Here is a 15,430-nt window from a genome sequence, read left to right as displayed (position 1 = left end):
ACCAGTCTCAGACTGCCAAGAACAGTCCAATACAGCAGTAAAACCAGTGCAACGTCAACTAAACGTCATCAAATCACATTTCTGTTCCTGGGGGAGGAAAGGGGGGGGGGGGCAATCCCTTCTAGTAATTTTTTTTTTTTTAATCCTGTTTACAGGTAAAACAGAAAATAATCTGCATGTCTCAGGATTGTCTACCAGTGTCTTGAATCCACCAACTCAGGTCGCAAACTTAGTTTTTTTAGCGTCTCATAGCCAACCACCATGACGATGGCAGTGGGCGTGGATGAAATGATGCGTGCCGACAGTCCTTTGGTCAAACCCCAGAGACCCTCCTCAGCGATCAGCTGCTTGAAGGTCTTGATGACAGAAGTCCTACCTTCAACCTAAACACACATGAACATGCAACATTAACACATGTAACCAACACTGTACTCAGTAGTGCTGAGCGCCACCATGTACCGTAAAGACGAACGTTACCACCTTTGGGCTTTTGCATGTTTTGGGTGCTCGTAACACTGTAGGGCTTTACAACAAAAATGTAGGTGAGGCTAACCATCCAAACCTGACACCCACTGAACACTAACACCTGCTGGAGAGTACGTTGCCATAATGCCTAAATTCAAAACTGGGGGGAAAAAAGTTTGAACAGATGAAACATTGTTTGAAGGTTTGAAATCTAATATTTTGCAAGGTTGAAAATAATTTTTGAAACCTTGCACAATGTTTGTAGTGCGGACACAGGAGACTGTCGATCCAAATGGACTGTGGGTGTTCTTCTGCAACCAGAGCTTGAAAGATGCTTAGCATTGTACTGAAGCTACCAGTGTCCACAGGAGGAGCTGTTTCATAACCGAGGGCACTAAATATCATCCAGAGGAGTCGTAGTGATTGACTTGAGGGAAAGGTCTAGGCTGTACAGGGAGCTGAGAATGCGAGCTGTGATGGACCTGAGAGCGGACAAGGAGGCATCTGTTAGAGGAATCCGTGATCAGGTGACACACCAATTATGGTCTACAGACCCTTGACCTGCTTACAGAGGAATCAAAGTACTTTGTTTCGCACTTTGTTGGACACCTCGTCCAATACTGTTATGGCAGAAAATGGTTAAATTCTGACAGATGCCTCTGCTGTACTGTCACTTTGGCCAGTCTACTTTTAATAGTTGTATATGGCTGATCTTCCTGCTGGAATGTTAGACATCTACAGTACTAGGGTTTTTTTGTGGCTGATTCTCCAGTAAACTGTGAACCACCAAGTGCTGTGAGATCACAAAGGCCATAAAACAGCTGAGGGCAGGAAAACATCCAGTGATCTGCAGCAATGGAGCTGAGCTCCTCCAGGCAGATGGAAATACTGTTTTCCTCACATTACAAATGAGCTTTGTTTCAATCTTTGATTCAATCTCGGAGACAGGCATCATCCCCACAAACTGGAAGAAACGACTTGTTGTAGCAATCTAGAAATGAAGCCTGGGGCGATCACATGGATTGGAACAACTATGGGTTATCACATTGCTCTCTGTGCCAGGGAAGGTACTTGCAAGGACTATTTTTAAATTGGATTCAGTTCCAGCTACTTGCTGCTCAGAGACCAGGAACAGTCTGGCTTCATGCCCAAGAAGTCAACCATCAACCACACTGTAGCCCTGCAAGTACTCATAACATGCAAGAGTGAATCTCAACAGTGCTTCTTCACAGCCTATGTTGATTTTTGCCAAGTATTTAAGCCAGTTGAACGGACTGCTCTCTGGGACATCCTGAGAATTCATGGGATCCCTAAGAATCTACTGGACATTAAAGCCAACCTATACACAGATACTGTAGAGTACTGTACATACTTAAGGCAGAGACTGAGTTTTTCACAGTGAAAGCTGATGTTCACCATGGATGTGTTCTGGCTTCTACATTGTTCAAGCCTTGCATGGACTGGGTGTTGGACAGGATTGTGGAAACCAGGGACCTAGGTGATCTCATGAGGGTGAAAAGGTACATTGACCTTAATTTTGTGGGCACCTTGACTTTGCAGCATCAATGAATACCCTCACTGCAAAACTTGAGAACCTGAGTGAGGAATCAGATTTTCCAAGTTTACGACTGTCCTGGATCAAGACTAAGATCCAGGTTTGTAATGACTTTGTGGACTCAGCCATCAAAAGTGTATCTGTATGTGAGAAAAGTGTTGAACTTGAAGACATTCACTTTTCTTGGCTGTGACATTCATATCTATAGGTCCTCAGCCTTTGAGATCAAGAGATGTCCGGGAAAGACTTTATGGAGGAGAATGAAGGTCCAAGTCTTTAGGATCCGGATGCTTCCCACCTTACTGTATGGTTGTGAGACTTGGATGTTAAGCAGTTACTTAAGGTGATGACCGGATGTCTTTGGTACCAAGTCCCTTTGGAGGATCCTTTGGTACAGCTGAATGACTATTTCAAATGGGTGGTTAGAGAGACTAAGGCCCAATCCATATACCCTCCAGTCATTGTTTCAAATGGGTGGTTAGAGAGACTAAGGCCCAATCCATATACCCTCCAGTCATCCTGCAACTTCACCCATTCCCTTCATTTTGCACATTCATGTGAATGTGCCTTTCATATTTGGATTGGGACTTGCATTGTGAAGGAGTGTCAGTGTTGACATTTTGGCCATGTGGCGCGTTTCTTTATGCATGATCCAGCGCATTAAGCACCCAAGTGTTGAGGACCCCAGTGACTGAAGAGGGCCAAGGACTTGCCCAAATTTCACCTTTAGGACCCTAAAGGCCTTTGACTTCCTTCACCTGCAAAAGTATTGGCGTCAAGATTTGTTTTCCCTTTGAGATTCAACTGCATAACCTGAACCATGTTTACATAATGAAGCCATTCTTTATGTCCTAAAGCACTAAAAGCATGCAAAAGCACAAGGTGGTGAATACTTATCATGGGCTACTTTTCTGAATATACTTTGGTTGGGTAGACTACCCTCTAGACAAGAAAAAATAAAACTAGGTATCCTGCAACTTGCCTCTTAAAGTAGCTACCGCTGACACAACGATCCGTGGTGTGCAATTTTCCTCAGACCAATGTTAAGAACAAATACCTGTACTCGGGCTCTCACGACATCCATTGGGTTGGTGACAGTTGCAGCAGTAGCAGCAGCCAGCGGTCCAGCCACAGCTTGCAGAACCAGATGAGGGCAGTCACTGGGAGCCAGTTTTGAGAGCTGCTCTGTTGAACAACATACATCAAATAATCACAGACGATTCTACCATTAAAAAAATAAATACATTTGGTGGCCAATACCAATGTAAGTAGTAGGTGGCACATACACTGTACACGGCATCTTTCCAACATTTTGATTTTTTTCTTATTCTATTGATTTATTGTGTTGTTAACTACTTGAACTCTGCTTTTAATTGCTACTTTTATTCTTTTCCATTATGCCTTGGAGTTACCACGTAGTCATGTTGTTGTGCGGCACAGTCATGACCAAGTACTTGAACTCCATTATAGTGTGTAGTACTAGCACTGTTGAAAATTGATGAAATTATTACTACATATATTCCTACTTTAAAAGTTAGAATTTCTTCAGGCCCGGTAGAACTAACAAACAAAAGTAAAACAAAAACAAACCTCAAACTGTGAGGTGCATTATGCTTAAAAATGTGAGGTGCTCAGAAACGCAAAAACTAAAGTGATGTGCTCATTATTTATGTAATCCTACCAAGTCATATAAAGCCTGGTCATTGGGTTCATTTTGACACCTCTAAAAAGCAACGTGTCTCATTGAAAATAATGCTTTTTAGACTGATTTTTGACGCTTCTGACGCTTCCGACGTGTTCAATGTGAAAGTCCCTTAACGCTTATCGATTAAAATCTGCGAGAAAAATAAAAACACAAATATTATTGTGAGCTGTATATATAGAAAACCAGATTCTAGTAATGGAAGTTTCAGTGAATGGATGGAAAGTATGTTTTCAAATATAGGTAACAAAACAGTTTTTATATGTGCAGATTGGAACATTGACCTTTTAAATGCCAACAACTATAAACCTACAAATGAATTCATCGATGCAATGTACAGTATGTGCTTTTTTCTCAAATCACCAGACCCAGTAGGATTACATCTATTTCTGCTACTTTCATTGACAACATATTCACAAATGACATTAATAATGAGGCAATTAGTGGATTATTAATTAACGACATTAGTGACCATCTCCCAGTATTTACAGTTAAAATTATAAACCTTGGAGAAAAAAAAAAAATAGAAAAAAAACTGAATACAGATAAGTAAAGAGAGGAATCCATAAACTCACTAAGAAATGAACTGTTGGAATGGAACTGGGATACGATATAAATAAATAAATATTTATTTGCCTCCAAAAGATAGTAAGTAATCACATAAGCAATAAATATAAGTGACAAATTAAAATGGAATCAATAACATATTTAAAATACATTTGTCGTGAGGATCACACCTGGACAATAAAATTTGAACGTCTGTCAGTCCACACACATTACTAGATCTTTTCAAATTTGACCCAACACTGGAGGAATATTTAGGATCAAAAATGTATCGTAGAAAATTAATGTCACGTTTACAACAAATAGAAATAGACACGGGACACAAGTCCCTTCTGAGTGGATACGTTCAGACCACAATAAGACAAATTCAATAAATGCAAGTAAAATGACCTCGCACGTGAGGTGGACATAAAAACTGAACTGATCAAATCTAGGTTAGAGATGTCAATGGAATTCTCTAACCGTGATATACCCATTGCATTCAGAACTGGGGTTGTTCTACAGAATTTACATACACCAACAGTTGCCTTAAAAAGGCATCACCCAGGGATCTTGCTCACATCAACCATATTCATTCCATATAACAGCACAGGCCTGATAGCGGCATTCCATACATACGAAGCACAACTGATATCTGTCACACAATTATTAAGACCTGCACCCTGTAAACTGTAAAACGATTTACGACACGCACTGATACACTGTGTAACATGTGCGTTCAGATCAGTGTGAGACAATGAAATACCCAGATACTGAGACTAAGACAAAGTAGTCTCAGTCATTGTGGAATCTTCCACTCTGGCTGCTGTACAAAATAGCATTCACCCAAAACAATACATTCTGTTTTGGCCAAGTTGAAAGATAAGCCATGACTGAAAACATTATCATTAGCACAATCAATTAATGTCTGAAGGCCCAACACAGTGAGACTGCACACCAGCAGGTCGTCGGCATAACAAAACACACTGTATGATTCACCACCAATGTGTATTCCTCCTACAGTACAGGACAATCTATCCACGAGGTCTTTATAAAAAACAGTTAAACAAAAAGGTGAGGTTAAACCACCTTGCCTTGTACCTCTCTCAATACTGATAGGTCCCGATAAATACTCCACTTAATAGAGAAGCTTGAATCTTCGACTGGACTGGGTTGCTTGACGTGAGGACGTTTCGCTTCAAATCACAGAAGCTTCCTCAGCTAAAATTCTTGCTCTGGTAGTCTGACTTCTGTCTTGACTCTTGCAGAGAAGAGAAGAATTTATTTTTAGCTGAGGAAGCTTCTGTGATTTGAAGCGAAACGTCCTCACGTCAAGCAACCCAGTCCAGTTGAAGATTCAAGCTTCTCTACTATGGAAACCACCTGGACAACTGAGAGCCTACACAGAATCACTCCACTTAACCTGTACATTAATCGACTTATACCAAGATACCATCATAGCCCAGCAGCAATCCGGGATGACGCCCATGGCCTTGCGAAAAAGTATCTCATGCGGCACAGCATCAAACGTGCCCCAGGCGGCAAGGGCACAAGCATACACCAGGGATCCTCTAGACTTGCAGTACGTCACCACATTGTTCACCAGTACTGCCGCCATGTTAGTGCTACGTCCACCAGTGAACCCGAACTGAAGATCACTGAACTATATACTTATAAATATATAATGATAACAATGTTGATCATGCTTATAATTACCTTAGGGGAGCAGGTTGACACTGTCCAGTTTGAGGGATACGATTTTTGCCACAAATAGGATGATGAAACGGGGCAGTGGTGTGGCACTTTAACTGTTCAAATTATCAAAGTCAAATTCTACAAAACATATCTTTTTCTTTGGAAAATATTATGGAATGCGTTACAGTGGAAATCATGTGAGAAAAATCAAAAAATATAATTGTGAGTTGTGTTTATAGAGCTCCCGGATCAAATTTAAATATTTTTGTGGATAAATTAACTGAAATGTACAACACAATTAATAATAACAGTAATGATCTTTTGTTTGTGGAGATTTTAACATTGATTTACTTAATCCTCATGGTCAGGCACATATAACAGAATTTATAAACTCTGTGCTTTGTATGGGCTTGTTTCCAGTAATCACACTTCTAACTAGGATAACTACGAATTCATCAACATCAATAACATATTAACAAATGCTACTGTAGGGAACTTAACAGGTGAGTTGCTCATAAGTAACGTCAGTGATCATTTACCGGTTTTTGTAGCTTTCAATTCATTCACTGATAAAAAGGAACAAAAAGAAACAGTAAATTTCAAAAGGAAAGTAACTGATGCTTCTATTGAAAACCTCAGAAGGGACTTATTGCATCTTGATTAGTGTGATATTTATTGAGTTAAGGTGCGTTTACACATAACCAAGACGCGTTACGAATGTCATTTTTCTGTTATTCGTGACACATTCCTGACATTCTTAATGTGACTTAATGCATCTGAATAGGTTTCTTAATAGTGCGTGTTGGTGTGTGATATTCTTGATATTCATGGAGCATGTTTTTTGCCTGTCAAAAAATCTTCCATGATTGTCACACACCACCCTCATTTCATCTCACGTCGTGGAGGTCGCAACTGAGCATACTGATCCATCTTGATGAGTAGTGATCCTTAATAGAACGTGACAACGTTCGTAGTGGTTCCTGTGATGGTTCTTGGAGCCCGAACTGTCACGCGTTTTTATGTAGTGACACAGAAACTATCTTGTTTTGACACGACTTGTAACGCGGCGTCACATTTCACTGTGCGCCACGACGAATCAGTTTTCTGTCACGTGCACACAATTAAACTTGGCTCCACAGCGTTCAGTTTGATGCAGTATGCTGAAGAGGAACAGTGACGCGAAGTCAGCCAAGTGTCGTTCCACAGTTCCTGCTGAAGCTCCTCAGGACGCTCCTGCAGGTGTTCCACCTGCTGTTGTAACCGATGAGCGGGAGAACGAGCCAGAGGAGCGAGAGGAGACTCACGTGCAGCCAGACATCTCTGCACCTCCTCCAGGAAGAAGTGCGCGCACAATTACACCCTGCTGCACCGCATTCAGTTTGATTGCTGACACCAAGTCGGCTAAAAGTCTCATTTCAGTGCTCTTCAGCGCGCTCCTGCAGGTGTTCCACCTGCTGCATGTGCCTGATGTTCGGGAAAATGCGCGAGACGCATGAAGCCACACATCTGGCTCTGTCCTCCTCCTCCTCTCTGCACCACTCCATGGCACAGAGCCCAACTACGCATGCAGTCACAAAGTTCTTCTGAAAAACTGGAGCGATCTGAATTCGGTTGGATGAATATGGGTGTGTGTGTGGAGACAATTCACCGCATTCACAACGTGACAGAACTTAATGCGCTGTTACGCGCAATAGCACGCAACAATGAACAATGGAACATTATTTTTGACCGTGCGTAATGGTTTCTGATAATTCTCCAGCAACATGTGCCATTAATCGTAACGTGTGGTAACAGGTTGCAGCACTTCCTGAGGACACCTGATGCCTCTGCCCCGAATCATCGCATTCGTGAACAGCGGCCAAGAATGTGTACTTCGTGGCATTCGTGACTTGTCATCGTTATGTGTAAACACAGCATTAAAGTAAATAAATATGAAATTGGTCACTGGTTCCTTGATCTCTGGACACAAATAGAAATAAACAAAATCTGTAGTTTTTGTCAAAAGTATTTACTTTCAGACATTAATGGCACAAATGTCACCCCATAGCCTCTGAGCTGAGCTCAGCCGGCTGCGCTGCATGTCAGGATGTAATTCATAAAACACGGACAACGTCTCGTTTGGGGGGGAAAAAAATGTTTTCGTTTATTGTTTGTATTACAACATTTGGAAAGAGGTGTCATTTGATTTAAAACGGCGATTTGCTTTGAAGTTATTAATTGTGACCGGATTCTATCTTTCTAACTTGACTCAGCAGCGAGCGGCGCAGTGTTTGGAGTGATACAAAGGAAACAGAGGATGATTCTGGTTTCTTGCTCGCAGCAAGACACGAGTCCCAGTTAGTGACTCACGATTGACATATTTTAATGGCTTTGAGAGGGGTTAAGAAGCAAAGAAGCAGTGCTCCGACCCACTGCTTCACTGGTTTAAGCAGAGTCATGCTGCTGAAGCGGTTGATTACAGAGCCGCTGCAGTGTCTGTAATCAACGTAAAGAAATGATCATTTTCTCAATAAAACACCATCAAAAACAACGGGCGCTCTGAAGGACCAATAAAGGCTATTGATGTCAGTGGATCGAATCATTTCTTAACGATTCTCGAAAAGAACCGGTTCTCGATACCCAACCCTAGTCCTTCAGGTGCCTTTTGGTGAACTCCAGGTGGCCAGCTCTAGGAAAGTCCTGGTGGATCTGCACTTCTTCCATTTACAGAAGATGGAGGCCACTGTGCTCATTGGGACCTTCAAAGCAGCAGAAATGTTTCTGTACCCTTCCCCAGATTTGTGCCTCAAGACGATCCTGTCTCGGAGGTCTACAGACAATTCCTTTGACCTCATGCTTGGTTTGTGCTCTGACTGTCAACTGTGGATGATCGTTGGAAACAGGATTGCCCTGAGCTCAATTTTGAGGTTCATGGTAAAGGCTGTGAATACTTACGTACATGTGATTTCTTAGTTTTTTGTTTTGTTTTTGTTTTTTTATAAATTTGCAAAAATCTCACAAAACGTTTTTCACTTTGTTATTATCGGTTATTGTGTGCAGAATTTTCAGGGGAAAAAAATGAATTGCATCCATTTTGGAATAAGGCTGCAACATAAAAAATGTGGAAAAAGTGCAATGCTGTGAATGCTTTCTAGATGCACTGTACTTATACTGTTACTAAAAAATAAGTACAATCTGCAACTTACCAGCGTAGAAGTGATAGAAAGGCCACCAGACAGCACTGTTTGGGATATACGTGAGTAAAGATGCCACATATCCCCTGTAGAATCCTCGGAAACCATCTGCTTCAAAAATCTGAGCCATCATGTTCCTGGTTTGGCCAAAGACTCTTTTGGGCTTTCCCTTATCCGTTTTAGAATGTAGCCGAAAGCGGGCGAGATGCTCGCCTTGGCCTTGCATCATCAGCTGTTGTGAGACAACATCTATAGGCACAGTAATACTCTGAGCAACCAGAGAGGCCGAGCCGCCGGCCACCAGCGACTTGACCGTATTGTCATGGGAATAGTGGGAAACATATTTCCTCACCACCTCATAGGTGGTGATGTAAGCCTGGCCTGAGATAAGTGTGAAGGTGTTGACCATAAAGCCGCGATACAGGCCTTGCACCCCCTCTACTCGCAGGATTTTGAAGAAAGCATCAAAGGTGCCTTTGTAGAGTGTTTTTCCTTTCTGAACTTGCAGCCGAGTGCGGATGAGATTGGCTGGATAGATGGTGGCCCGGATGGTCATAGTCATAAACACACCGAACAAGTAGAACTTCTTTTTGTCCAGGTCCTCCCACTCAATGATCTGGATGGTCCTTTTCTGCTGCATCCTGCTGGTGGTTGCAGATGACTCATCAAATGGATCACTGCCTAACAGTAAAAAACAACAACAACATTGTCAGTGACTTGCTTTCCATTTCAATGGACCGTTTCACGGATACCTCCATTTTGGATTTGGCATGGTGCACACTGGGATTGCTTCTTTGGAAAATGTCATGGAATGTTAACTTTAACTAGTAATGACTTCATGGCTTTCTTTGCTAATAAAATTTTAACTATTAGAGAAAAAATTACTCATAACCATCCCAAAGACGTATCGTTATTTTTGGCTGCTTTCAGTGATGCCGGTATTTGGTTAGACTCTTTCTCTCAGATTGTTCTGTCTGAGTTATTTTCATTAGTTACTTCCTCCAAACCATCAACATGTCTATTAGACCCCATTCCTACCAGGCTGCTCAAGGAAGCCCTACCATTATTTAATGCTTCAATCTTAAATATGATCAATCTATCTTTATTAGTTGGCTATGTACCACAGGCTTTTAAGGTGGCAGTAATTAAACCATTACTTAAAAAGCCATCACTTGACCCAGCTATCTTAGCTAATTATAGGCCAATCTCCAACCTTCCTTTTCTCTCAAAAATTCTTGAAAGGGTAGTTGTAAAACAGCTAACTGATCATCTGCAGAGGAATGGTCTATTTGAAGAGTTTCAGTCAGGTTTTAGAATTCATCATAGTACAAAAACAGCATTAGTGAAGGTTACAAATGATCTTCTTATGGCCTCGGACAGTGGACTCATCTCTGTGCTTGTTCTGTTAGACCTCAGTGCTGCTTTTGATACTGTTGACCATAAAATTTTATTACAGAGATTAGAGCATGCCATAGGTATTAAAGGCACTGCGCTGCGGTGGTTTGAATCATATTTGTCTAATAGATTACAATTTGTTCATGTAAATGGGGAATCTTCTTCACAGACTAAAGTTAATTATGGAGTTCCACAAGGTTCTGTGCTAGGACCAATTTTATTCACTTTATACATGCTTCCCTTAGGCAATATTATTAGACGGCATTGCTTAAATTTTCATTGTTACGCAGATGATACCCAGCTTTATCTATCCATGAAGCCAGAGGACAAACACCAATTAGCTAAACTGCAGGACTGTCTTACAGACATAAAGACATGGATGACCTCTAATTTCCTGCTTTTAAACTCAGATAAAACTGAAGTTATTGTACTTGGCCCCACAAATCTTAGAAACATGGTGTCTAACCAGATCCTTACTCTGGATGGCATTACCCTGACCTCTAGTAATACTGTGAGAAATCTTGGAGTCATTTTTGATCAGGATATGTCATTCAAAGCGCATATTAAACAAATATGTAGGACTGCTTTTTTGCATTTATGCAATATCTCTAAAATTAGAAAGGTCTTGTCTCAGAGTGATGCTGAAAAACTAATTCATGCATTTATTTCCTCTAGGCTGGACTATTGTAATTCATTATTATCAGGTTGTCCTAAAAGTTCCCTGAAAAGCCTTCAGTTAATTCAAAATGCTGCAGCTAGAGTACTAACGGGGACTAGAAGGAGAGAGCATATCTCACCCATATTGGCCTCTCTTCATTGGCTTCCTGTTAATTCTAGAATAGAATTTAAAATTCTTCTTCTTACTTATAAGGTTTTGAATAATCAGGTCCCATCTTATCTTAGGGATCTCATAGTACCATATCACCCCAATAGAGCACTTCGCTCTCAGACTGCAGGCTTACTTGTAGTTCCTAGGGTTTGTAAGAGTAGAATGGGAGGCAGAGCCTTCAGCTTTCAGGCTCCTCTCCTGTGGAACCAGCTCCCAACCAGCGATTTTAATTCTTACTGGCCCATACGGACCAGTGAAATATGAACTTCACTGGCCCGTGGTGGCCCGGAACATGTAAAAAAGGCCGCCGGGCCACCGGACCAGTGCCATTGTCGAGCCCAGTGACCGGTCGGATGTTATGACGCTTCACGGAGCGGCTGACCGGTCGGATGTTCAAATCAAATCAAAATCAAATCAATTTTATTTATATAGCACCAAATCACAACAAACAGTTGCCCCAAGGCGCTTTATATTGTAAGGCAAAGCCATACAATAATTACGGAAAAACCCCAACAGTCAAAATGACCCCCTGTGAGCAAGCACTTGGCGACAGTGGGAAGGAAAAACTCCCTTTTAACAGGAAGAAACCTCCAGCAGAACCAGGCTCAGGGAGGGGCAGTCTTCTGCTGGGACTGGTTGGGGCTGAGGGAGAGAACCAGGAAAAAGACATGCAGTGGAGGGGAGCAGAGATCAATCACTAATGATTAAATGCAGAGTGGTGCATACAGAGCAAAAAGAGAAAGAAACACTCAGTGCATCATGGGAACCCCCCAGCAGTCTAAGTCTATAGCAGCATAACTAAGGGATGGTTCAGGGTCACCTGATCCAGCCCTAACTATAAGCTTTAGCAAAAAGGAAGGTTTTAAGCCTAATCTTAAAAGTAGAGAGGGTGTCTGTCTCCCTGATCTGAATTGGGAGCTGGTTCCACAGGAGAGGAGCCTGAAAGCTGAAGGCTCTGCCTCCCATTCTACTCTTACAAACCCTAGGAACTACAAGTAAGCCTGCAGTCTGAGAGCGAAGAAACATTATAAGTAAGAAGAAGAATTTTAAATTCTATTCTAGAATTAACAGGAAGCCAATGAAGAGAAGCCAATATGGGTGAGATATGCTCACTCCTTCTAGTCCCTGTCAGTACTCTAGCTGCAGCATTTTGAATTAACTGAAGGCTTTTCAGGGAACTTTTAGGACAACCTGATAATAATGAATTACAATAGTCCAGCCTAGAGGAAATAAATGCATGAATTAGTTTTTCAGCATCACTCTGAGACAAGACCTTTCTAATTTTAGAGATATTGCGCAAATGCAAAAAAGCAGTCCTGCATATTTGTTTAATATGCGCATTGAATGACATATCCTGATCAAAAATGACTCCAAGATTTCTCACAGTATTACTAGAGGTCAGGGTAATGCCATCCAGAGTAAGGATCTGGTTAGACACCATGTTTCTAAGATTTGTGGGGCCAAGTACAATAACTTCAGTTTTATCTGTTTAAAAGCAGGAAATTAGAGGTCATCCATGTCTTTATGTCTGTAAGACAATCCTGCAGTTTAGCTAATTGGTGTGTGTCCTCTGGCTTCATGGATAGATAAAGCTGGGTATCATCTGCGTAACAATGAAAATTTAAGCAATGCTGACTAATAATACTGCCTAAGGTAAGCATGTATAAAGTGAATAAAATTGGTCCTAGCACAGAACCTTGTGGAACTCCATAATTAACCTTAGTCTGTGAAGAAGATTCCCCATTTACATGAACAAATTGTAATCTATTAGATAAATATGATTCAAACCACTGCAGCGCAGTGCCTTTAATACCTATGACATGCTCTAATCTCTGTAATAAAATTTTATGGTCAACAGTATCAAAAGCAGCACTGAGGTCTAACAGAACAAGCACAGAGATGAGTCCACTGTCTGAGGCCATAAGAAGATCATTTGTAACCTTCACTAATGCTGTTTCTGTACTATGATAAATTCTAAAACCTGACTGAAACTCTTCAAATAGACCATTCCTCTGCAGATGATCAGTTAGCTGTTTTACAACTACTCTTTCAAGAATTTTTGAGAGAAAAGGAAGGTTGGAGATTGGCCTATAATTAGCTAAGATAGCTGGGTCAAGTGATGGATTTTTAAGTAATGGTTTAATTACTGCCACCTTAAAAGCCTGTGGTACATAGCCAACTAACAAAGATAGATTGATCATATTTAAGATCAAAGCATTAATTAATGGTAGGGCTTCCTTGAGCAGCCTGGTAGGAATGGGGTCTAATAAACATGTTGATGGTTTGGATGAAGTAACTAATGAAAATAACTCAGACAGAACAATCGGAGAGAAAGAGTCTAACCAAATACCGGCATCACTGAAAGCAGCCAAAGATAACGATACGTCTTTGGGATGGTTATGAGTAATTTTTTCTCTAACAGTTAAAATTTTATTAGCAAAGAAAGTCATGAAGTCATTACTAGTTAAAGTTAAAGGAATACTCGGCTTGATGTTACAACACCTCACTGAACGGGTAACTGATTAAAGCTGGATGCCGGTTAAACAATGTCTCAGAAAGTCAATGCACGTCCAGATTTCTTGTTTGGTTTTGGCTTCAGTGTCCTTCATTAGTGCCGCTTTACATTCATTGCTTGGAAAGTTCAACAACCAAAATACCAACATTCTGGGCACAACAGACATGTTTTCACTATTATTTGATTTCTTTGTGTGACTGACATCGTCATTCAAGTATTCAAAAGGCGATTCCTACCACCACACAACTCCAACCACACACGACAAAGTTTCTTGACAGTTCTTGCTGTTGAACATAACTGCGTCTCCCTAACCGGACAGAGTTGCAATGTCATCACGTATGTGTGTAGGCGCTGCTCCATCGCAACTTGAAGCTGTTGTCACAGTCTCCTCTGGTAAACTCTTCTACCACGATACAATGCAACTGCTAAAGAAAAACAGCCTTCTGTTACACTTAGCCCTTATCTTTTGTAGACGAAAGTTGAACATTAAAAAAATCAAATGTCTGAGTGTGACAAAATCTTGTGTGATAATTTCTCCACTTAAAAAAAAATGCTTATTGTTGTTTTTATTTGATCAACTTGATTGATGAGACCAAACATGAAAACTTTCCCACATGTAAGTGACATCAGTCAGCTGAAGGTAGTCATCTGCTGCAAATAAAACCTGAGCTTAACATTAACCTAAATAGAGAAACGGCTTCTGATCATGTCAAACCTATTAGCTAATGCTGTGCTAACACTGCAGAGCTAGATGTTAAGAGTCATTTACCTGGTCGTACAGATGTTTATTTCAAAAGCTCGTGTCCTCAATGTCAACTTGACTTCCATTTTTACCACCGCCTGATTTAAAATATTGACACATCACAGCGTTCAATATTCATATTAAGCAAAATGACGTTAAAAGTTAGCTACCGCCGAGCTATTCGCTAGCGCAACAAACTTCCTGTTCCGATTCAAAAACCAAGCGACAGAAGCAACCAATCACAGGCAGCCTCTGAGTTAGCGCACATAGAGCTGAATCAACACTAGAGCGGCCATCGTAATTCACCGAAATAGTCAGGCACGCATGGCAAGAGCTGCCATCTTGGAAAAGGAATTATTATTATTATTATTATTTTATTATTATTCGGACTTTAACGACAGCATCTTTATTGTGGCATTGCTGCAAACTTCTGCGCCAGTCCATTATAGCAGTAATACATCACATCCAGAAAGTATTTACAGCTCTTCACTTTAAGGTTTTGCTATTGACTTATAGAGGGTTTTCAATCACGTGACCGATTTGCTGCAGGACAGGTGCCGTCTCCATTCTGGATTACAAGGAGGCTGGCGCGTGATAGAAAAATGGAGAGAATGTACAGTTATTACGATGCTTTAAATCCTCGGGATAAAGCTACTTATCGTGATAGATGTGTAGCAGTCGGTTCAGTGGATCCGTGTCTTATACCAGATAGTGAATTTAGTGGTGATGTAACGAACTGGACGACCGTGTCACACTGCGATATTGTGAACTAGGAAGCTGCCGACCAGGTCAGCCTCGCCGGCCTCCTGCAGAGCA

The 15,430-nt window shown here is 41.1% G+C and overlaps 1 protein-coding gene across 3 annotated transcripts; it reads right to left on the bottom strand.

Moving 5' to 3' along the window:
* Positions 1–152: 152 nt before the first annotated feature.
* Positions 153–14,826, bottom strand: LOC117501222 (solute carrier family 25 member 44-like). 3 transcript variants are annotated; one of them, XM_034160087.1, is made up of 4 exons: positions 14,642–14,826; positions 9,146–9,810; positions 3,078–3,205; positions 153–383 (listed from the first exon to the last, which is right to left on the bottom strand). In XM_034160087.1, exons 1-4 carry the CDS (start codon positions 14,698–14,700, stop codon positions 192–194), a joined length of 1,044 nt encoding a protein of 347 aa, XP_034015978.1. In that variant the 5' UTR covers positions 14,701–14,826; the 3' UTR covers positions 153–191. The 3 variants fall into 3 exon arrangements, with proteins under 3 accessions (XP_034015978.1, XP_034015985.1, XP_034015987.1); XM_034160094.1 differs by having other exon boundaries at positions 192–383; positions 9,146–9,814; positions 14,642–14,769; XM_034160096.1 differs by lacking the exon at positions 153–383 and adding an exon at positions 2,614–2,962.
* Positions 14,827–15,430: the final 604 nt, after the last annotated feature.

The sequence above is a fragment of the Thalassophryne amazonica genome, chromosome 2 (assembly GCF_902500255.1).
Source record: "Thalassophryne amazonica chromosome 2, fThaAma1.1, whole genome shotgun sequence".
NCBI lineage: Eukaryota > Metazoa > Chordata > Actinopteri > Batrachoidiformes > Batrachoididae > Thalassophryne > Thalassophryne amazonica.
The sequence above is the reverse complement of the archived record's forward strand: the minus strand, read 5'-3'. Positions and strand labels throughout refer to the sequence as shown.

Coding starts and splice junctions, on each gene's coding strand:
- LOC117501222 (XM_034160087.1), bottom strand. CDS start 14,700: ATGGAAGTCAAGTTGACATTGAGGACACGAGCTTTTGAAATAAACATC. Junction 9,811..14,641: donor ATAAACATCTGTACGACCAG/GTAAATGACTCT, acceptor ACTGTTAGGCAG/TGATCCATTTGATGAGTCAT. Junction 3,206..9,145: donor TTTCTATCACTTCTACGCTG/GTAAGTTGCAGA, acceptor GTTGTTCAACAG/AGCAGCTCTCAAAACTGGCT.